The sequence below is a fragment of the Brachyhypopomus gauderio genome, chromosome 7 (genome assembly GCF_052324685.1).
Source record: "Brachyhypopomus gauderio isolate BG-103 chromosome 7, BGAUD_0.2, whole genome shotgun sequence".
NCBI lineage: Eukaryota > Metazoa > Chordata > Actinopteri > Gymnotiformes > Hypopomidae > Brachyhypopomus > Brachyhypopomus gauderio.
The window spans coordinates 6,736,942-6,761,917 of record NC_135217.1 but is presented as its reverse complement, the minus strand read 5'-3'; the positions used below and the strand labels follow the sequence as shown (position 1 = coordinate 6,761,917).

The 24,976-nt window shown below is 43.8% G+C and overlaps 1 protein-coding gene across 2 annotated transcripts in view; it reads right to left on the bottom strand.

Moving 5' to 3' along the window:
- lamc3 (laminin, gamma 3) overlaps nt 1–24,976 on the bottom strand; it is a 69,453-nt gene that overhangs the window by 7,033 nt on the left and 37,444 nt on the right. For both annotated transcript variants that reach the window (XM_077011211.1, XM_077011212.1), the window contains 8 exons: nt 20,396–20,594; nt 15,531–15,634; nt 11,867–12,097; nt 3,704–3,892; nt 3,244–3,495; nt 2,682–2,835; nt 2,241–2,383; nt 1,881–2,059 (listed from right to left, as the gene is read on the bottom strand). In XM_077011211.1, coding sequence (XP_076867326.1) covers nt 1,881–2,059; nt 2,241–2,383; nt 2,682–2,835; nt 3,244–3,495; nt 3,704–3,892; nt 11,867–12,097; nt 15,531–15,634; nt 20,396–20,594 — 1,451 coding nt within the window. The remainder of the gene's footprint in view (nt 1–1,880; nt 2,060–2,240; nt 2,384–2,681; nt 2,836–3,243; nt 3,496–3,703; nt 3,893–11,866; nt 12,098–15,530; nt 15,635–20,395; nt 20,595–24,976) is intronic.

Genomic DNA, 24,976 nt, shown 5'->3' with positions numbered 1-24,976 from the left:
TATTAACAATAATCACAGAATGGAACTATAAATATGAATACTGTGATTACCCAGGAAGAGGACGACACGAGGCCCACCACAGTCATACTAGAGAGGATGAAGTTCCAAACTTGGTAAATCTTTTAGATTTTTGTCCAGTGCTAATAACTTATAGTTATGTGCAGTTTAAAAGACTCACATTCTGATTATGAATGGTAATGATACCTCAGGACATGGCAGTATTTAACATGTCTTGATAAATTGGACATACACACCTTCGAACACACACACACACACACACACACACACACACACACACACACACACACACACACACACCAAAAAACTGAATGTACCATAGGGGTTACTTACAATTAAAGATTGATGTGAAAATGAAATAATTATCTCCTGAGATCTGATTCAGACACTCCTCACAGAATGTCTACCTTCTTATCTGAATAAATGACCTCTTTTAATACTCAATACTGACTTGATTTTAATTCCTAGGCATATGAAACCTGGCCTGGTGCAGGAGATGATTATGCCCAAGGATAAAGTAACTGATTTGGTATTATCCAGGCACTTGTTAATAGATCATTTCAGTTCACCTTGCAGACTGACAACCGGCTGTGAAGTGTCTTATCACACAATAAATGGAAATTGATGCATGAATAGGACTGATCTTAATTCCTTTATGAGACCATAAATGGCTGAAGGACCAGACCAATATATTGATATACAATTTTATGATCTTTAACAATTACAGTATTCTAACAATGGTTCCTTACCACATTTCTCAGTGTTGCAGAGATAAATGAGTAACAAACTTGATGTACAAAACTGGACACAGAGTCTTGTCTGTGTCCTTGGGCCTAATGTCCGTGGGTCTCTGGCTTCTAAACCTAACATCACTTATCGATAACTGCTCTTACTGGTTAAAGGTTTGGACGTGCTGATAAAGTATTTTGTAATATACTTTATATTCTCATATGATAGGTCCTCATCTCTAAATATTGTTGAACTGAGCTCCTCTTCGTACGCACGAGCTGTTCTTTTCTACTCTGGCGTGACTCATAGTTTCGAGCAGAACAAACGTTTCAAACTCAGGCAGATGCAGCAGTGACTTTAAGCTGACGTGACTGCATGTGTTTGCTGTCACTGAGCTTTCTGCAAACACTCTGGCTATATGCATAAATTAGCATAGTCACGCCACATTTCCATATTCATGATAATTAATATCATCAAATTAACCAATCGTGTAAAGATATCTCAAAACAAAGTAATTATTTACATTTCTTTTTAACAAGTGTTTCTCAATTTGACTGAATGCCAAATGATAAAACTTCAGGTGTAAAAATGCACTCCCCGGTACATTTTTGCTAACTTTGCATTAGCCACCATCCCGGCCTCCTGCCCTTGGCCGTGGTGGAGCCCTGGCTGAAGCTCCGTGATCTGGAGGGGTGTCGGTTTCCAGGTTAGGAGGCCCGGGCAGCAGGAGTGGCGTATGTTTTGCTAGCTCGGCGCCAACGGCGCTGTCTGACAAAGCAGCGCTAGCTCGGCATGCCGGCGCGCTCTCGGCGGGGAAACGGAGCTGCATGCCTCAGTAATTCCCCATTGTGTGGAGACAAAGAACAGCTTTGGCCGGGCAGTATACCTGGCACTGTGCGGCGGTGGAAGCCTGAGCAGATTGGCGGCTAGCCACAGTTGTAGGTAAGAGCGCTGTGAGTTAGCGGAGGGCTATGGGGCCAGGATAAGCTCTAAATGGGCACGGCGGACGGCTGGGGATGGTGCATGTCATTAATATAGCAGGGAGCAAATTACTGAAGCGTCTGTAATACGTGTGGAGTACTTAAGGGTAGAGGTCCCAGCCTACACACACACACACACACACACACACATACCTGGTCTCTGATGAGACTGTAGCACACTGGGCACTCTTCACACTGGTGCGATACGTGATTAAGGTAGAAGTTCAGCTCACACTTGTCACACTTATGACCCACGAAACCTTGGCGACAGGTACATGTTCCGTTGCCATGGCACTGCATGGAGGTTGAACCCATGGGGTCACAATTGCAGGCTGTAATTTCACAGACAGACACAGAGGACCAAGAGGCTCTTATTATGAAACGAGCTGAACACTTGCCAGAGTTCAGAGAAACTTTGTTAATTTGTAACAGATCCATGTAATCCATAAACTGAATGGGTCAGTCCTGCTCTTTTTGGTGTTGATATTGACAGTATGAACGTTAGCTGTGCACCTCTACAGCCCCTGGACGAGAAGCCAAAAAAGCCCAATCGACAAACGTCACACCTCCTTCCCTCCACACCTGTCCGACACGAACATTGGCCTGTGATTGGGTGACATGCCGGGAATGGGGAGCCAATAGGATTGCAATTACACCTAGAGAGGAGGAAAGAGACGCCAATTGGATTAGAATGGTTTTTTGTGTGTGTATTATACACTCGTTCTTGGTAAAACGACATAGTGAAGTACTATAAGGACACAAATGAAGGAATTTATGGAGGCTGCACTGTTTTTGGTGTCTGCGTGGTCAGTGTTTTCCAAGCCACACGCTGACTATGATGTGAGGAGCACAACATGTTGTGAGTGAACCTGAAGACTGGGTGATACTGGACTTGTAGGTGTGAAGAAGGAACGCAGCAGGACGAGAGGAGGGTGTGTGATGTCCATAACGCACCACTCACAGCCCAGCACTGGCTGCAGGTTGAAGTAGCCAGCTTCACACTGTCCACAGTCTCTTCCTGTCACATGACTCAGGCATAAACATCTTCCTGTGTCTGGGTCACAGTCGTTCACCGAGCCGCCGGTGCCAGGAGACTTACAGGCACAAGCTAAGTAGACCAACACACACATACACACACACACACACACACGCAAACACACACACACACACACGCACACACACACACACACACACACATACACACACACACACACACACACACACACACACACACACACACACACACACACACAAACACAAACAAATACAATGTTGTTTCCCCCAAACGCACGAGTCTGCTGTAGTCTTGTTATTAAAGTAGAAAATCCATCTGAGCAACATGTAGAGATGATCTCTTATTCATTCTATTCTTTTGTTAAATGTGTTCTAAAATTCCTCTTTCAACTACAGAGGTGCGCACACACCCACACACACACACACACACACACACACACACACACACACACACACACACACACACACACACACACACACACACACACACAGTTTTACTTACGTTTGCACTTTTGGGAAGGCCTGAGGGTATGGTCCAAAGCGTTACCGTAGTAACCCGTTTGGCACTTGTCACAGTGGTCCCCGGCTGTGTGTGCCAGGCACTTCAGGCAGTGGCCAGTCATGTGATCACACACCCCCACTGCGTTGGGGTCCACGTTCCCGCTACACTCACACCTTGCACATGGTCGTTTCTTACCACCCCTGCCAAGTGGATCACCATAGAAACCATCTTCACACAGCTCACATCTGGTTCCTAGAACACACACGCGCACACACACACACACACACACACACACACACACACACACACACACACAGTGAGGAGAAACTTCTGTGTTGTTTGATTTTGGTTTATGCTTTCTTCTGGAGACCTTTTCAACATAAAACTCATTTTCAAATAATTTTCTGATAACAATGCTGTACCGCTTTGTACACTGAATATTTCAAAGTTTGAAACTCACCCCTCTGGCCGGCGGGGCAGTTGGTACACACCACACCTCCGTCCCCTGGCACCTCAGCACAAGTGGTACGATCCGGGCAGGGGCAGGGCAGACAGTCACTAGGGTTGCCAATCAGTGCATTTCCATAGTAACCATCCTGACAACGCTCACAAGAGACGCCAGTGGTGAAGTCTGCACACTCACAGACACCTGGATCAAGAAACGCAAACACAAACATGCACAAAAAGTTCACACACACACACACACACACTTTGCTGCTGGAGAATCAAGAATCTGGCCCAAGAATGCGTTTTTTTTCCCCTTAAAATAAATATGTTTGTGTTTCAGTAGCTGAGCAGAAATGTGAGAGGCCATGGCCGCTTTCACAAATGCAGATGAGTGGCTCAATCCCTCTGCCAGTTTCCTCAAAAACACAGTCTGAAACATGAAACTGTGCAAGTGTGGCCTCCATTTAGAGTCTGCTCACATCCCTGTATACCAAAAGATGCCTCCACATAAACAAGCAACAAAGTGAAGGGTCACATGCACATGTATGCACACACACACACACACACACACACACATACACACGGGCACATACGTCGACGAGGAGGGAATACTATATTAACGTTCTTCATTGACAGATTCAGGGCAGTGGATGCACTATGTTTTTTGACCAGCAGAGGGCAATGTGCCATTACCGTTCAACAGCTGAATTGAGAGAGCGCGCACGAGAGAGACAAACATGTGTGGCCAATTCAGAATTTAATCCAAGCTGACTGTACTATAATTGCTTTAGAGATGCATTTGAAGAAATGAGTGGAGAAAAAGTAAAAAAAAAAAAAAAAAAGATTGCAGACAAACAAGTCCTCGTGCTGGATTTCCGAGGTTAACCACACCCGCGCGCAACTCCAATATCCAAAATCACATTAGAAAAAGTCCAAACGTTGGCGACTTCAAAGGCGATTCTCTTTATAACCTCAGCAGCTCATTCCTAACGGACAGGCGGGAACTAAGTCGTTAAATTGATTTTAAGTCATTTATGCACCAAATCAAGTCTTCCGCTCCCTGAAAATATTAGATAAAACTCGATGAATGCATGTCTATTCATTTTGAAGCAGCCAATGAGAAGATCTGGTATGCTGTAGACGAAGGAGGAAGGCGGAAATCGATTCAGGATGCAGTATTTGGTCAACATATAAAGCCTGAATCTTGTTTGAGCCCTTCTATATATGCTATAAAGAGGCATTGGAAAGGCTTGGCAATGTAAAGGGCGAGGAGTCAGGAGGATGAAACGGAATCACTCCCCCCCCCCCCCCCCCCCCCCACACACACACACACACACACACACACACACACACACACTCCCACATTTGAGGCAGGAGGGACACGAGGAGAAAATATACAGTTTTACCTTAGAAAATCCAAATTAAATAATGAGATTATCACGAAATAAAGCCAATCATTTAAAAAATGACAGGGTAAAAAAGAAGAGAGAAATTATAAGCCCTCATCATTCTTGTCTGGTGGCATTCAGGGGCCCTGCACAAAATTCAACAACCATGCTTTAGATTTAATACAACAGAGCAAAAACATGAAATATTATAAATATTATGAAATATTAAGTGAGCCTATCTATTGTATTATTGACACAACACTAGGATTTAATCTGTCTACAATTCCAAATAGTATGCCAATGTTCATTTGAAGAGGCCCTAACTAGCCCTTTGAGAGAGGTTAGTAAACATGGACGGTCTGAAACTGGGCAATAAAAGATAAATAAATAAATAAATAAATGTGTTTGTTTCTGTGATCTCCAAATGACTGATGGCCCATACTGATCTGTGTCATCAGAGTTATCATCGTCTTTGATGTTAGTAACAACCAGCGTTCTGTTCTAAAGTTACCCAGCCAAAGACCAAATGCCACATGGAAGTCTCTGTTTTGGCAGGTTCATACAGGCTTGTGTGTGTGTGTGTGTGTGTGTGTGTACAGGCTTGTATATACACCAGCAGACTACATTACTGCACTCCTGATGCTATTCAGAACACTTCCACTTTCCACATGTCCATCTCCCATCAGCAATCTGAGGTAGCACCTTAAAGCTGCTACTGAGAGCATTAAGTGTGTCACACACACACACACACACACACACACACACACACACACACACACACACACACACACACACACACACACACACACACACACAAAAGCCTAAATAAGTGAGCATGTGGAATGTTTGAGGGCTGGGAGGTAGTCTGCTGACAGATCTCAGCCCGTGAGCGCGGCAGCTGGGGGTGAGAGTTTCTGAGCAGGCGCTGGCCCTTTAATGAAAAATATCTTCGTTCTGGAGGACGACTGGGGTCTTTAAATAAAGATGTGGGCTCTAGGGGACGAGCGGCTTCCCCTTTCTCCCTGCGTTCAGAGGCAGCTGGAGTTTCTCCGTATCTCCCACTATTTCAGTTTATTTGTTCTGCTAAATTAGATTTAAGAGGCATTTGATTTTCAGTCTTTGGGAGGTCTGTCATCCTGCCTCCCCTTCTCTCTCTCTTTCGTGTGTGTTTGTGTGTGTGCGCGTGTAGCAATTCTTCATCAGAACACCTCTACACTCAGGGCAACACATTAAAAGAAGCTTAATAACTCTGTACATATATACAGAGTACAATATTTCTACAAAGCTGGTAGAGGTAGCAACTGTGCACAGATTAAAATGAACAAAAAGATATTCAGATGTTTCCAAGTTTTTTTAAGGTCCAGACAAATAAAATGTAACGGCTGTGAAACATGATACACTCTTACTGCGTTATACTTGCTACAAAGTGGAATAAAACATAAAACTTTATTTTTTCATGCTCCAATAACTCATTGACTTGGAACTCACTGACGCATTGACAGCCAAGATCTGAAGGACTATGATAAAGCCACTATACTGTAACATGTTCATGAAATGCAAGTCATCCAATAGAGAGGGAACAGGTAACCTTCACAGCTGCTCCGCTACCCTGAATGGCTTCCCCCTGAAACACGATACAATAGAAAAAGTATTCCTTCTCTCATAGTGGGTCATGGCATAGAGGGACAAAGCCACATCTTTCAAATCATTGTCATCCAGCTCTGAAAGCTTGACCGATCGTTGCTCGGCTAGTTCTGCCTGTTAGAGTAACATTGGCTGCCAGCTGATTGCTGGCCTCAGCGGACGCTGCTGCAGTCACCCTAAAGGTAACGCGAAACAGATGAGGAAGCCACTGGAGCAGATGCTACACCCATGGGCACCACACACACACACACACACACACACACACACACACACACACACACACATACAGAGTTTAATGTACACATCAAAAGAGGGCTGACTGCCCGACAGGCATTCTGATTTCCTGCTGTTGCTTTTCTTGTGACACACTTCAGTGCAGCAGACGTCAGATCATTTAACAAGGAGCAAAGACGGTGTCACATTTGCCACCTGAAGTAACTCCGCCCCCTCCCCTCCCCCCACAGCTAATGATCCCCTCACACCAGTAATGACGAACATCTGGTTAGAAGTCTATTGTCTATATTGCAACTACTATTACGAGTGTCCTCCATTGGCACCAGATTATAAGGTTGACCATCTTTCTCAAAGCCAGCCACTAATCCTGGGCCACGGGGGTTGATGGTGTTTGCCTTCCCAATGTGCAATGACTCTTCCCTGTAGATATCCAAGCACAGAGGGGATTGAGAGGCAACACTTATTTCAATTTGACCACACAACTTCTCAGAGCCACACCCATCCCAGAACCACCAAATATTCATGAGCATGACTTAAACAGGACATCTTCCTTCCTGTCTGGTGCACCAGTATTACCATTTCAGGGTCCGAGGGGCCGTGGATGTTTGCCTATGTGCTGGACTTTATTTTTGCCCTCGGGAGAAGCTTCTTCTGCCTCCCGTCCGCCTCCTCTCTGACATTTGTACATCTCTCAGCACCATGCTGAATTATTCACGGCCTTTTGCATGGCTAAATGTCAGCACCTCCAAACTGCTCTCTTTACTCTTCCACCGAGGAGAAAGAGACGGAGAAGAAGGGAAGAGCTTCTTTGGCTAAAAAAAGAATGGTTCCTGTCTCTCATTTTTCCAAAAGGGCACTTCTGCGCCATGATACCTGTCGCTTTGTGTCTGCCACGAACGTGAAGCGCTCATTAGAATACTCATTAGAATACTCATTAGAATACGATCTAGATTAGAGGCCTCATTAGAATAACTTTTTCTTTTTTTTGCCGATGGTTAGTGGAACACTGTCAGGGTGACTTTCACTGGAACACACCCACCGCTGGACTGTGGTCATGGTTATTTGAATATTAATCAGCAAGATGGTGGTGACTCATTCCACCCATTTGTGGCTTGGTGCATGGAGGCAACTGGAGTAAATAGCGAAAGTGAAAAAAATTGAGCTGAATTCAGAATGCGTGTATTTCCAAATCCTGTGTGTGTGTGTGTGTGTGTGTGTGTGTGTAATCTTAGATGTAATCTTAGAAGGAGACAAGGCTTCTCTAACTGAGGTAAAAGGGTGCAGTTCTCTTTATAAAGCACCTCTCATTTTTCATTTCTCTCTCTTTTCTCTTGCCCAGTCTCTCTCTCTTTCTGCCTCTCTGTCTCTGTCACTTTCTCATTCACTCTCTCTCTCTGTTTCTCCTCTTTCATATCTTTACCTCTGAAAGTCTGAAAAAGTCCAACAGCAGTTACAAGGGGAAATTGCTGGAAAGGAAATAGTATCCATAGGATTCAAATTTTCCTCTCACACTATATAAACATGCATTATCCCAGGGAGCAGTGATACAAATATGATATGAATATAACTTTATACCTCCATTTAATACCTTTATAATGTATTTTAAGATTGCCTCAGGTGAGTTATGTGTAAGCAATATTTGTTGATTATGAGAGTGAAGTTCTGTAATTTTGTGGCAATATGTGAAGCATTGAGATCCATTAGATGGAGTAATTCATCAGGTGTTATTGGCAGGACACACAGCAGCAGCATACGAGAGAAATGAATGAGAAAACGTCAGACAGCAGTTTGCAGACATGTCATATACATGCATGTACGGCGTTGCTATTCCAAATTCATTGCTTCATTCAAGTTCACTGAACCTAATCTAATTATTTGGTGCTCTAGTGGAAGAGGGAGAAAGAGAAGGTCAGAGAGAGAGAGAGAGAGAGAGAGAGAGAGAGAGAGAGAGAGAGAGAGAGAGAGAGAGAGGGAGTGAGAGGGAGTGAGAGAGGGAGTGAGAAAAGAGACAATTAAGAAACGCAACCTATTTGTGCCAAAGATAAATGCATGTTGTGACGCTACCTTGCTGCTCAGACTCCAGCTCCCCTCTCCCCGTCTCCTCCGCGCACGGCTCCTCCTTCTACCGCTCTCCCCGCTCTCCCCCATCCCTCCATCCCTCCATCCCTCCCCTACACAGCCCAATTTAATGGATGGCAAGTCTTAAATTAACGCTCCCTGGACACATGCACGGCGAGAGAGGAGCGGTGGCACTTGTGCAGGTCTCGCGTGTGCTCACTCCGCCCCGCACGCACCCGGAGGACGCAGACTTGTTTTCATTAGTCCTACGGCTTCCCCGCAGAAGTGCTGCTCTCTCACGGATTCCTACCGCAAGTATTAACATTTTGCAATCTGCTGTCTGCTGCCGAGCAAACAGCAATGACACGATCTGGAGAACTTCTAATAAATCACAATTATGAAGCACGGCTGGCACTGCGCTCGGGTGGAAACTCCACTCCCCTGTTATTTTCAACCAAACAAACATTGCCTCGTTTGACTGACAGGCCCATTAACCAATTAATAGCCAATTATAGCCTCATTTGAATATCCAGCAAACACCCTGCCCCGTTCATGCATAAAAAATTTGAACGTGGCCTCTCTGCATGCAAGTCAGCCTCTTTTGAAGGGGAAACTAGATCGAATTAGCCTTCATCAAAGGACTAACAAAATGCAATTAGGCGGGCGACTTCAAAATGAGTTTAAAAGACGTTCCGTTTGGCGGCGCCGTGCAGAAATGAGGAATGACACGCACATATGCTAATGGTAAGTGAGTGCATTTCCAGCAGGGGCTCATTTCAGGCCTAATTTTATTTACGAACCTGAGGAGGATTTAAGCACCTAAATGTTTGTGAGCGGCGCCCGCTGCGACTGGCGCTCAAACCTTTGAAGTCAAACAGGTTCAGGACTAAACTCGCGGAAGTAGGCTCCTCCTCCTCCCCAGGGATGGGCGGAGCTCCGGTGCGTGCCTGCCTTCACTCTCCTGCTCCTCCTCTTCCTCACTCATCTGCTCTTCTGCCGTTAGCCTCCCTTGACCTTTCTAGCAGCTTAATAAATGAGCACCGCCCCCTGCGTCTCGCAGTCGCCACTCAAAGCAGATCGGGTCATGTCTGACATTAATTTGTACTGTTAAAGTCTTGTACTGAGCTAATCACATATTATGCTCATAAGAGGAATGAAGGGAGCTCAATTTGCAGTACATTAAAAGGGGCTGAAATGACTCCTTAGAGTGTGTGTGTGTGTGGGAGAGAGAGAGAGAAAGAGAATAGAGAATGAGAAAGAGAGAAAGCAAGGTGAAGAGAAATCACTCCGATGTGCTGTGGAAGGGGAAGGAATGGGGAACAAATCTGGGTGAGTTAGAGGGAAATGCTGGCAGTATATAGTGAGAACCCACACACACGCACACATAGAGGCACACACACAGAGGCACACACATACATACACACACCTTCCATTAACATTAATTATCTAGGGGTTGGCTAACGGAGCTAAGTGAGACAGCGGTGTCTCTGCTGTACGTGCGTTCAGCTCACTGACCAGCTTATTAACTGGGCCACAGAAAGTGACAAAGAGACAGACAGTGAGAGAGAGACAGACAGAGACAGAAAGAGACAGACAGAGAGACAGACTGAAAAGGCTCCAGTTAGAGTGGGGGACAGATAAGACAGTTGTGAGTTCAGAGTGAGGGACAGAGGAGACAGCTGTGAGGTCAGAGTGAGGGACAGAGGAGACAGTTGTGAGGTCAGAGTGAGGGACAGAGGAGACAGTTGTGAGATCAGAGTGAGGGACAGAGGAGACAGCTGTGAGGTCAGAGTGAGGGACAGAGGAGACAGTTGTGAGGTCAGAGTGAGGGACAGAGGAGACAGTTGTGAGATCAGAGTGAGGGACAGAGGAGACAGTTGTGAGGTCAGAGTGAGGGACAGAGGAGACAGTTGTGAGATCAGAGTGAGGGACAGAGGAGACAGCTGTGAGGTCAGAGTGAGGGACAGAGGAGACAGTTGTGAGGTCAGAGTGAGGGACAGAGGAGACAGTTGTGAGATCAGAGTGAGGGACAGAGGAGACAGCTGTGAGGTCAGAGTGAGAGACAGAGGAGACCGCTGAGGTGTCAGAGTGAGGGACAGAGGAGACAGTTGTGAGATCAGAGTGAGGGACAGAGGAGACAGTTGTGAGGTCAGAGTGAGGGACAGAGGAGACAGTTGTGAGATCAGAGTGAGGGACAGAGGAGACAGCTGTGAGGTCAGAGTGAGGGACAGAGGAGACAGTTGTGAGGTCAGAGTGAGGGACAGAGGAGACAGTTGTGAGATCAGAGTGAGGGACAGAGGAGACAGCTGTGAGGTCAGAGTGAGGGACAGAGGAGACCGCTGAGGTGTCAGAGTGAGAGACAGAGGGATGAAAGTCCAACCATACTGGAAGAAAATGGTGGCATGTTGATCTAGCATGCTGTCCTGTCAAACACACACACACACACACACACACACACACACACACACACACACACACACACACACACACACACACACACACACACACACACACACATTCACCTAACAATCTAAAAGAAAATGAGTTAATTTTGAAATAGCAGCTGCCTCAGTAACAAAATCAAACATGCGTGTCCAATTTCGCAGAACAGGCACATAAACACATACACACATACACACATTCCAGCTGCAATCAGTGATCTTACTACTCTTTGGCCAAATGACTGCATTCACTCTGGCAACATCGTACAAAAGCCACTGAAACACACACACACACACACACACACACACACACACACACACACACACACACACACACACACACACACACACACACACACAAACACACACACACACACACACACACACACACACACACACACATACACACACCTGTTTCTGGATGGCAGGTCCCATGCTTGTTACAACTGCAGGGCACGCAGGATGAGTATGGTCCACCGCTAGGAGTCTCTCTGGTGAACCCAGGTGCACAGCGCTCACAAAACTGCCCCGTGAACCCCAGCGGACAAGTGCAAGCCTCCACCCCTGGGGCAAGGGGTTGGTAGGGGGCGTGTCCATCCAGGGTCGCAGAGGTCAGGGTCACCCCGGACAGCTGGGAGGTATCTGCAGGGAGAATTGGGAGGGGAGGAAAGTGGGGCAGAAAGAAAAACGTATTGTGAGGCCTTCATAACGAACTCTCATCCGAATGTTTGACAGCCTTGGTGTGTTTATAGTCAACACTTGTATATTTGACAGCGGCGTGGTCCTGGGCTGCACTCTAGCGTATTCATACGCTAATTGAAGGTGCAATTGATCAAAAACGTGAGAAATAAAACGTGAGAGGAAACGTGAGAGGTCATTAGGCTCATTTCCACGTCAATCACATCAATGAGGGAAGCAGTCAGCATCGCCCCCTCACTGTTCCGGAATGTTCCGAACGCTCCCTCCAGCTACTGTTTGCCAGTGCCGAGTACTGAGTAGCCCCGCTGTGCGAATTTGTGATATCCCTGCTCAAACACACCCACTTCCCTGCGTGATGTGATTGTTAATTAGCTTCCCAGCTGATTCTAGTGTTACGGGAACACTAACCTTCACAGCGCCGGGAAGCATCGCCTTGGACTGGGAACAACAAAACAAAACCAAACAAGCAAACCCAGATAAAACCCCTAACGGTGGCCAACGTTACTGCAGACGTGTGATGCGTCGCACGTGGGCCTGCTCGTACGAATGCTTGTGCGTGGGTGTTCGCGCGCGAGTGCGGAAGGCTAAATAGTTCAGCTCTCTGGTTCGGCACTAGGCATTTTGAGTTTAATTGACTTTGGCTTGCCTCAATCGCTCCAGCATCGATCTGCACCATGAAGGAAGGCGAGCACATACAAGACAGGTAATTGAAAGGACCCAAGGCGGCCAGAGCAGATAATGGCATGCAGGCTTGCGCACGTACGCTGCGAATGGGACGGCGGTCTCAAAGCACCGCCTCCTGTTTACAGAGACAAAGACGGCGGCGTACGAATGAGTCAAGCGCTCGTCTTCGGTCGCATGGCCGCCCCCAGAGGGCCGAGAGGCTGATGGGGGTAATCTATGCGAGGAACGTTTAATCACACGTCCATTTCAGAGTGCAGCTGTCCTGGGGGCTGGGGGCCAACGTTCAATAGGTGAAGGTGGAGGAGAAGAATTGCACAGGGTGGGGGGGCATCAGTGCAGTGGTGGAGTAGTGTGGAGATCCACTGATATGTCGCAAGTTAAATTGGGTTCTGGTTTACATCACTGTTGAATTTGACATACAATGTTGCAACAACATCGTTTTTTTTTTTACTGCTGACGTTGATTGTTATCTACTTGAAATGGATGTAGAGAGTAGAGTGGACAGACTTCACACACTTGGGGAGAAAAAGCCCTAATTGCTCAGATTGTCTACACACAATCATCTGGAATTGACTGAGCCTTCTCACATATGTGCCAGACATGACCCAGCTGAGAGCTGGTCCCATCAGGCCCTGAGAGCTGGTCCTGTCAGGCACTGAGAGCTGGTCCCGTCAGGCCCTGAGAGCTGGTTCTGTCAGGCACTGAGAGCTGGTTCTGTCAGGCCCTGAGAGCTGGTCCCATCAGGCCCTGAGAGCTGGTCCCATCAGGCCCTGAGAGCTGGTTCTGTCAGGCCCTGAGAGCTGGTTCTGTCAGGCCCTGAGAGCTGGTCCTGTCAGGCACTGAGAGCTGGTCCCATCAGGCCCTGAGAGCTGGTCCCATCAGGCCCTGAGAGCTGGTCCTGTCAGGCACTGAGAGCTGGTCTCATTAGGCCCTGAGAGCTGGTTCTGTCAGGCCCTGGTGGCTGGTTCTGTCAGGTCCTGAGAGCTGGTTCTGTCAGGTCCTGAGAGCTGGTCCCGTCAGGCCCTGAGAGCTGGTTCTGTCAGGTCCTGAGAGCTGGTTCTGTCAGGCCCTGAGAGCTGGTTCTGTCAGGTCCTGAGAGCTGGTTCTGTCAGGCCCTGAGAGCTGGTCCCATCAGGCCCTGAGAGCTGGTCCCATCAGGCCCTGAGAGCTGGTTCTGTCAGGCCCTGAGAGCTGGTCCCGTCAGGCCCTGAGAGCTGGTCCCGTCAGGCCCTGAGAGCTGGTTCTGTCAGGTCCTGAGAGCTGGTCCCGTCAGGTCCTGAGAGCTGGTTCTGTCAGGCACTGAGAGCTGGTCCCGTCAGGCCCTGAGAGCTGGTTCTGTCAGGCCCTGAGAGCTGGTTCTGTCAGGCCCTGAGAGCTGGTTCTGTCAGGCCCTGAGAGCTGGCCCCAACAGTAGGCCATATTGTTGTGCTATGCAGACTCCTCAGTCATCTGTGAATACTTCAGTCTGCTGAAACCAAAGAGTCTAGCGTCTAACGGCTAAACAAACATATAGGTAAACAAAACCTATATGAGTCTGATACTAAAACAACACGTTAGCACTGTTGTTAGCATCTCTTCAGTTTTGGCATGATAAGCTACACTTCCTTCAGGTAGAGAAGGAGTCTCCAGTGCGCAGTAGTTGTGCTAGTGTGTCCTCCGATACCCGTGTCCTTCTATACCCTCAGGCCTCTCACGCTTTCCTACACAGACACACATCAGCCTTCTGCTGCTGGCTGACTCTTTGATAAGTATATAAATAAATGAAGAAGAGATAAATTAATCAATGTGGACTGAATGGAGCAGAGGTACAACGTGTTTGAGGTTAAAGGGCATCTCTCTCTCTTGGGTACCTAAAACACCTTGGAATAATGATAAGGGCATAACAAACACACACAAACACACAAAATCAAACACTGGATCCAATAAAAAAGTTTTATGTTCCCTTAACACCCCCCCCCCCCCCCCCCCCCCCCCCCCCCCACACACACACACACACACACACACACACACACACACATTCAAGCGAACACATATCTCACTCTGGCAGATGTGTTGCATGTGTAACTGACAGTGTGTGTATTACAGAACAATGCAGCTGAGGTTGTAATGAAACTTTTGACAAATGAATAATAATGGACTAATAATCCATTTCTCCTGAGAGGAACGACGCCAATCAAACAGGAGCACGTTCTTAGCAAAACACATCATGTTATTGCTTTATTCAAAGCAATAATTAGATGATACGACACCCCCAGCGCTTGGTGGGCTGGGTGACTTTTTCTCATATGCACATTGTGCATGTGAATGTGGGGATTCAGTAAAAAGAAGATGTGTCTAACATGAATCTTAACAAAAGTGTTCAGAGTTTCACTTAGCACTTAGCACAAGGAGTAAGTCTTGTGATTTTTGTGGTCAGTGTACAAATGATACCTTATTACTTCTAAATCTAAATGTAATCCTTAACTTTAATCCAGGTTTAATTGTTATCATAACCAAGACTTGGTAGTAGATCTTAGTATGTAGTAGTCATTGCATGTCCATCAGTACTCAGTGTTTATAACTGCCCTGATAGTCCATATACCATATACCATTTTGGTATATGTGTCTGCATGTGAGCATACTGAGTCCCCACAAGGAACTAAAACAAGAACGAACACACACACACACACAAGCATGCACACACTTTACTCACAGTTCTGTCCACCTGCATTACTGATGAGCAACGCCGTCAAGTTGCTGAGCAGACGTTGAAACTCAAACGCATGCAGGGCTGGATTTACTTCCCTCTCAGTTAACCTGTGGGTAAACGTCAGTTTAATGCCTGCTCAGAACCCATTTGTCTTCCACGTATGTCTCTGTATATCCAAACATTACATGATGGTGTCTTTATTGTGAACTATATAGGGTCTAAAATGATGTTAAAATAAGTTTTGGGAAGGCACATATAGACATTCATGTACTGGTTCTTTAAAAACACACATCTAGTTGTTATTTACCTGCTATTTACTGTTTCTTTACCAGTTGATATATGCTGGAATGCTCGAATAGATGAAAAGCTGATACAGAAAAAATTTGATGATGATCCTCAGATCCTCTTGAACACACTTAATCTTACATAAGAAGCCCACCACTGGCATGCCCACTGGGTTTTCACACGTTTTCTTAATCATCTGATGTGTCACACACTGTATTAATCTCCTAATAAACAGCTCCTAATCCATTGTCATTGTTTCATTAATCTAAACATGCAGTTGTCCAACACTGCTTAAAAAGCCTTGATTGTTTTAGGTTGTTAGCTCCCTCTTCTTTCAAAGCATTGCTGTTTCATTTTTTAAGATTTGTTTTTTTAAGCAGAAATAAATTCTGGTTAGGTTTAAAAGAACACCATAGCACAGTGGGTGCCCTGCGCATGGTGTGCAATGACTTACTATTAACTGGTTTCCCTTCACCCTGCAAATCACCCTTTTACATGTCTTTCTCTTTGGTGCCTGTCATTTCTGGGTTACATCACAGCTCCATTATGGGCCCCATTTTGTCTTCATGTATCCTCTCTCTTGGGTTTAGAAGTGTGGCAAATATGACACACAGCTATGTTTGTCACTGACAACAGGTGATAATGGTTCCCTGCAACTCATTTTTGTGACTCATAAACACTAAATACCTTTATTTTTTTAATTCTAAAATCTGCCTTTAACATGTGAGGAGTAGAGAATAACCTTCTACTAGTTATGCTAATACAATAAAATACTTTTTTGCTGTCAGCTAAAGACTTGGAAATGGTTGCTGGAACTTTTATTTCATCCAGTATCAACCAGTTACCCCCTTTTACATGTGAATGTGCTAATGAACTTTGCCATGCCTGTAAATGCAGAATGCAGCCTGTCAGAAAAACTACAGCATCTCAGATGAACACCCCAGTGGTTACCAGTCACCCTGAGCCTAAGCTTTACTATTTGCTTTTAAAGTGCTACATGAAGGTCCACCTGCAGGTTCTGCCCTAAATTCTAAATGCAAAGCCTTAACTGGTTAGTTGTTTTTAACCATTCCATGGGCTCAGATGGGATTCACCGGCAAATGGGCCCTAAGATTACAGAATATCTTACCTGTTTCATCCCTCACAACAGACGTCTTAAAATCTCATTTGAAAACATCTATATTCTCTTGGGATTTTGAATCTTATTAGTTATATAGCATCCAATGCTGTATGTTATCAGCTCTATAGCATCTAGTACTGTATGTTGTCTTGTGTGTCCTCTTTTGTCTCGTGTGTCCGCTTTTGTCACCCTAGGCTCTTGTTTTTTATTGCCTTTTATTGTCTCATATAGTTTGTTTTTCTCACATTCGTTTTCTTGTACATTGTTTGAAATCAGCTGATTGATTTAGCTTACACCTGTCTTTAAATGTGGTCTATAAACAAACATGGTTTGATCACACACGCACGCACACACACACACACACACACACACACACACACACACACACATACACACACACACACACACACACACACACACACACATACACACACACACACACACACACACACACACACATACACACACACACACACACACATACACACACATACACACACACACACACACACACACACACACACACAGGCTTTTATATCCTCTCTGTACTTTTTTTTTACCCATATACTCCCCCAAAGATATATTTGTATTCTGCTCTTCCACACTGATCCTCCTCTTTCACAGAATTAAAATGAGCTGTTATGAACCTGCCCTGGCAAACACAGGTTGATATATTCACTGTTTGGGGCAACATCATCATACCCTGTCAATGACACACGTGTGCAGGGTAACACATTCTCACACGCAGACACGTGTGGCTGTGAGCACTTCGTTATGTTTATTCATGACATCCACACCCCACTGATAAACAGATGGAAATATCTGATAACAAGTTACCCCCCTCCCCCCACACACATATGCACGTGTATGCACATGCATACAGACACACACACACGCACGCACACGCATGCATGTTGTCCTCATGCTTACGTTATTAATGTTGAGAATTTTAAAAATGTACATCACTTGAGATTTCCAACAGCTAAGCCAGACAAATACAAAAATTTATTTATTAAAAGTTCTGCAAAGATCAAAAATTTTTTCTACAGTTTTAACTGGTATACAACATAACCACTACAACATAAGATGATGTGTGCAGTATGTGCTGGTCACATTTCCATACAGTTTAATTTGAGTCTTTGACCATATGCGAGAGGCTGAGCAGCTTAACTGGGCTGTGTGGGGAAATCGCACGTTCCTGTTGATGGAAAAGGGCAAATATATCGAGACTAGAAACCACGATCAACACGTCAGCAGGCTAATGAGAAAGGTGAGACAGAGCTCAATTATTTTTACTGGCAGAACGAGAGCTCGTGAAGAATTTTAAACTTGTTATAATCACCAAAGGCAGTGCAGGAAAACAGCTGTGATACGAAAAGTGACAGAATAGATGATATATATATAACATGGGTGTGTATTTTATTCTTAGATTAGTATCAATTACAAACCTTTAAATAATTTGCGGTTTATTTAGTGTCAGAGCAAGTTCTGGGGTGAGAAAGCAGGATTTTTTTACGCACACTGACGCAGCCAATTACACCAACTACTATACTTGTGAAAAAAATACTACAATCATTTCTATAATAGTGGGTTATTTACTTAAACTGCATACATTGTTGTGTACAGGAAACTGAGATACAAAGAATCACATTATCTCCAAAGTTGTTAGGGTACATGGAGCTCTATTGCAAAAGTGCAGCTTCAGTTGACTTCAATAAACACAATTCCTTGCCCACTAAAACAGCACCTTCTCATGAGGAAACTTGAGGTCTGCCAAAGGGTTTGGGTAATCTTGCAAGTATGTTGTGTGAAAGCTTCTTTGCTATGGCCTCTGTTTCAATGTGTTTCTCCCAAAGGGATAGCGTTGCATTTGCTGGGACAGACTTCCTGCGCAGAGAATGATGCTAAATCTGTGATCTAATCTTGTTTACAGTAAACAACCTGCTCCCGAACAGGTATGAGCTTACAGACTTGTGTTGGTAAAAACTCCTACAGCCACAACAGCAAGAACGGATAAATCGAGGATCATGTCAAATTGTTCGCTAACTCGATAATCCATGTATGAAGAATAGAGCGTATTATGACCTGCTGCAGACTGTAAACAACCACGTGTACCGGCGGTGTAAGGAATACCTGTAGAAGGGCTCCAATTGTGATAACAATCACAGAAAAGATTCTCCCAAAGAGCCCCATTTGGTGCATTTTTAAAAACCCCAGGCAACAAGCCAAGCCGAACAGTTATACACTCATGACACACTTATTATGCTTAACGCATCACACAGTTAGGGAATGGAACATAATTACACCAATTCTTGGGTATTTTCTAGTTAATTTAATTAATCAAAGCATTAAAAAATGTAAAAAATCAGTGATGACCTATTCTGACTCAAAAATTCTTCTAGGGCATAAAAAACTAATTCATAAAGGATTAGAGCCGTAATTGTCTGAAATTTGGTGGTCTGTACTTCTTAATTCTTCAGTAATTATTACTAACATTATTACTAATGGTAATTTTTTAATTATCAAAACCCATTAATTTAAAGACACAATTAACTTGTTTTTGTATTTATGTTAATTGAACAGCGGTTAATCAAATGCATTGCTCACATACACACGGTAAGAAACCCAGCAAACTATTGGTTAAAACCATAACAGAGCATTTTAGGTTTAGCATGTGCAACACTATTTCTATTTTGAGCTATTCAAATCAAGTCACAAATCAGCTTCAGTGACCTTCATACAGACTCATATTGTGGTCAACATAATGAATACTATAGGACCATAGTCACGGTTCAAGCAGGTTTTCCTACAGATCGGCCTTAGAGCACAGACCCAGGTCATAGTCACATGGTCTTGGTCACTCCTTTACACACTAACAAGAATAGTGACACAAGTTGGAAACTTGTTGGAAAATTATTTGCTTAGACGAATTAACAGTATATGCTTACTGAGATAAATTTAACTTCCCTTAAAATCTTTCAGCTGTTTCTGCCATCAGTACACAAGAACATATTGAGTTGAAGCTACCCAGACCCTCTCATTAACAAACAGGTGCTGCACAGTTAATTAGTCTAGTGACTACTGTAGGTGCTTTGAAAGAAGAATCTTGAACAACCTGCCCAGTGGTGAATGCAGTATGAGTTTGGTTAAGTGATGACAATTTTTTTTGTTTCTAATTCTTCATAGCCTTTTCCCTGATGGTAGAAAGTGCTTTTGCATGCTGAATAATTAATTCTAGCAACTCCTTTGGAGCACAAAAGGCAGAGGCCCTAGTGTGACTGCTCTGAGATTAGGAGACACAGATACAGGGCCACACACACGAGATACACACACACAGAACCACACACACACACATAATACACACACACAGAACCACACACACACACACACACACACACACACACACAGAGAACCACACACACACACATAATACACACACACACAGAACCACGCACACACGTACCTGAGAGTGAAGGAGCTGCGGAATGAGTGGCCACGATTGCCGGCAGGCATCTGCTCAGCGTACAAGTCGGCACGGACCGATATTCCAGAACCTTCCAGAACCACGGCCACGCTCCTCGGCAGCAGCTCGCTGGTCTCGGCCGTAAATGCCAGGAGCAGGTGCTGCCCGTAGCTTAGCAGCTGGTTGCCTAGAAACTTTCCTGTTAAGACAAAGTAGGGCGCAGAATTCTTCATTAGATCCCATTGGAGGTCAGTTCAGAGAACAAGATCTTACACCCCAGTGTGACTGGGAGACAGTTCATGTTAATGGCATGTGCATAATTAGTGTGATAGTAACAGCTGGACTGTAAGAAAATCTCTGCAGTGGTGGGCAGCGATGGGTGTTTATGTTAAGAAGTCAGATTCCATTGTCATCTACTGAATTTGTGTGAATGAGATCATTGTAGATAATCCACTGAGGTAAAATGTGTGTGTATGTGTGTGTGTGTGTGTGTGTGTGTGTGAGAGACAGAGAGAGATAAAGAAAGAGAAAGCAGGTACAAGAGAAGATAAAGATTGTACATTGTACATCTGATGGTATCTAAATCTGATCATGTACAGACGGCGGTAGCATGGCCGCTACATCTATTGTTTGTACACGTAGGAGGACTGGAGATGTAGCCTGTGATCTGTGAATTGTGTGTGTGTGTAGCCATATGTGTAAGAGGAAGGGTATCATTGCCTCTTATCACCTCCTGTCTCATTACAGACTATTAACTTCAAAGAGCTCTCACAGTATATGTCTCTATCTGTCTGTCTCCTCTCCCACCTGAGCCACTGCAGAACCCCCTGTGATCCGAGAGGAGCCCCTGTGCCAGGACCAGCCGGATCAGAGCCAGCGTTCTCCTGTCATCTGTCCTTCTGCTGATTTCCACAGCATACTGATGATAAAGCCCAGCTCTATCTATCTATCTATCTATCTATCTATCTATCTATCTATCTATCTATCTATCTATCTATCTATCTATCTATCTATCTATCATAGTTCATCATCTCCATCATCAGAGATACTGTAATCAATCCCAAGAAATAATAACATAAATATGATAATATGACTGTAAATGGTATTTGAGTTAGAGATTAAGCCATTTTGTGGACTTTACAGATAAGTGGATTGTCATGCTGTGATGGTTATGACGTAGATTCTAACAGGCTGCCTCAAACCCCCCCTACTGGCTAACCGCAGTCCTGCACTCTCAACACCAGTCAGGATGTTTCCAACATACAAAAAAAGATGTGCTGTGAAAATATCAAAAAGAACAATTACTTCAGTTCTCAGTGGTCAGCACATCCTTTTCTATCAATAATGTAGGAGAGATTTGGTGAGTAAAGCATTCATTTATATTACAGATTTCTAGATGTGACTGGTGAGTTCTATTAGCTAGCTAGCTAGCTAGATTATGGTTTTAACCAGAGGTGTATATTCCAGGTTCAGAAAGTAAAAGTCCTCACCAGGATTTTGCTCAGGCTTCCTGGATTGTGTTGATTCCACTAATTTTACCTGGATTGCACTAATTAGAAAATCTAGCAAGCTTGAGCAAAATCCTGGTGAGGACTTTTACTTTCTGAACCTGGAATATACACCTCTGGTTTTAACTTTGTGTGTTGTATGTAATATCTCCCTCCTTGATGTCTTCTCTTTCAGGAGTTACTAAAGCATCTCTCTACACACTATATATAACGTTCTGACAATATATCTAATATCTAACATTAAAATTTTTAAAAATATTCCCACCTATCATTTCTCATGTAAATTGTTTTACAGTTTTTTTCAGTCGATTTGGTCCATTTCTCAGATCAGAATTGAAATTCTCAAAACTGTTCATTCAGTCTCCACATCTCCTTGTCACTTGTGCACATCATAATTGTATTTCTCAATGTGTTTAACACTTTGCAAAGGCTTTTGTACATATTACAAATGGACATGGACAATTGTCTGTTGTTTTTTACATTATCAGTTGTTTATGTTATGTTTATCAAAATGTGTTGTATGGATTGTCAGTTGAATTGTCTTACCCTCCAAAACATTTAGTCTTTAGGTCATCGCCTAGGTCATTATATGCAAAAGTGCTGAACATGTTGTCATAATCTCTAAGGCATCATTTTACATTTATTTATTTAGTTTATTTTTTTGTTACATTTTGGTAATTTATCCTAATTTTAACATTCAGTTACAGAAAGAAAGGGAGTTTGTGAAGGTTTAGATCAACCAATCGTTTTAACCATAGGTCAGAGGTGAGTCTCATGAACCTTTACTGTAATTAGCAAACATTTATAGACGCTAAACACTGCAGTATCACAAAGTCCCATAATGGAAAGACAAGGCCATGTACAGGGTGAACAGCCAAGAAGAGGAGTAAGACTATGTTGTTTAGAGGGGTAAGACTGTGGTATAGAGGGGTAAGACTGTGATGTAGAGGGGTAAGACTGTGATGTAGAGGGGTAAGACTGTGTGGTGTAAGACTGAGGTGACAAAACAATGAAATACGTAAGGGCAGCAATTGTGGACCATGTTTTACATGTAAGTCATGGTCTTACAATGGCTGAAGCTAGTTTGCATTTTTACATTCTTATACCATATAGGATATCAAAACTAGCTCATAGTCTGGCAGAGGTTCCATTTTCACACAACAAGAGGAGGCTGTATGTGCTCAGGTTGTATGAATGTGTAGAATAAGTTTCTAATTTTGCAGTTTTTCCAGTCAGTCTTTTCTGAATTTTAATCAGATTTGTTTTTCTCAACAAATTGCAGTGCGAACAATACAGTCAAACAATATTGCTGTACAAATTTGATTCCAGTCCAATTTCTTGCTATCAGTCTCCCACATACAGTCATGTGTAACTTTGTTTGTATGTGTGTAACGTCTATTTGAAATACCACAGAATATGCAGCGTTCTTGAAATCAAAAGCTTAGCTAGTTTCCATCAGAATATACAGTCTACACTGACTTTGATTTAAAGTTGCACTGACTGACAACATGACTAAGTATTTTGACTGCCTTGTTCATAGGCAATGGCACACAGACTAGATATTCTGATGGCACTGACAAATTGACTGACCTAAATATTTGCTTTTGGGGCAAAAACATAGAATTTTGAAAAAAAAAAAAGTATCTGCTTTTGCAGGTATTTCATTGAGTTTTGTTGTTTGCACTAACTGTTTTGAGAAATGCACTAGTTGTGATGCCAATGTAAATCATGATGTGAGAAATGAACCAAATCGACTGGGAAAAACTGTAATTAGGACACTTTTGACTTTGGGTAATTACACAACTTCAGAGTGCTGAAGCTTTTCATTAGATGTAATGCTATTCTGCTCTTATAGTGATAATGGAGGAATAACCATCAGAAACTCATTTGCTCACAAGTTTACATGGAGCAACAATTGATTTTATTTTAAGGCTCATAGTCACTGTAGTCAGTAAATAGGTAAATGGGCTTCATTAACAGTACAGTGGTCTTCAATGCCCCATAGCCCAGTAATGTCCCGGATTCTTATTTTATTACCACTTTTTTTTGCTTTGACCCACATCTAGAGTTCTGTTTGCTGCTCTACACATCACCACCCAATGACTTCACGGATCGGAAAGGTGTATTTGTGGAAGATAGTCAGAGTTCATCTCTGGGAAATAGCTAAAGACATCTATGCAGTGTAGACATCACAGTATAGAAGTGCAGCTACTAATAAGGAACAGCATTAGAACAGAGTTACACACATGAGTTACTGCACAGGACCTAAAGTCAACGTTTAGTGCGTATTAAGATCGAAACAGCATACGCAGTGTTAAGTATATGAGAGAATAGTTTAGCATTGGCTGGCAATACAGTGACAAGGAAAATGAATGTTAGTATCTGTGGTTTGAAAAGGCACGTTAAAGCATCCACTTTAATTTATAAACACAAATACATTCTATGATAAAGTCTATATTAGGGATGGGAAATATTAACCTGCAAATGGAATCAGGAACGTAACCCGAACCAAACATCAGTGTTAGTTTCAGGCCACATTCACATTACAATCCAAATTGGTCAATTCCGATTTAATTGGTTAGATCAGATTTTCTTATCTTGACAATTCACATTCATAATTGCAAGCGACCTGTAGCTGTCAGTACCGTGATTGGATCTGTCCTCTGCATGTGAACAGTGATACATTGTGTGGGTCACCTGTGTAACCACCGACAAAAAGAAAAAAAAAAAAAACGGTATATTTGAGAGATAGCTCATGGTATTAAAATTGGCAGAAAGGGCACACTGGAAGCAAACGGTTCGTCAGCCGTACACGATCAGATGTAGGAGGCGCTACGACGCCCGGCAACCAGCTTCTGTTCTTGTCACTGCTGTTCTGTTCTGTTGCTGTTTTGCTGATCTGTCAGAGCTGGCTGACAATGACAGCGCTAAGTGTATATCGGCAAAGAGCCACAGGAATCCTGATCTGGCCGTTCACATTCAAATCACATGACCACAAATTGGATATATAACCAATAGGACCACACGTGAAAGTGATACAGATTTAATTAGAAAAGTTTTGGGTGTCGGCATA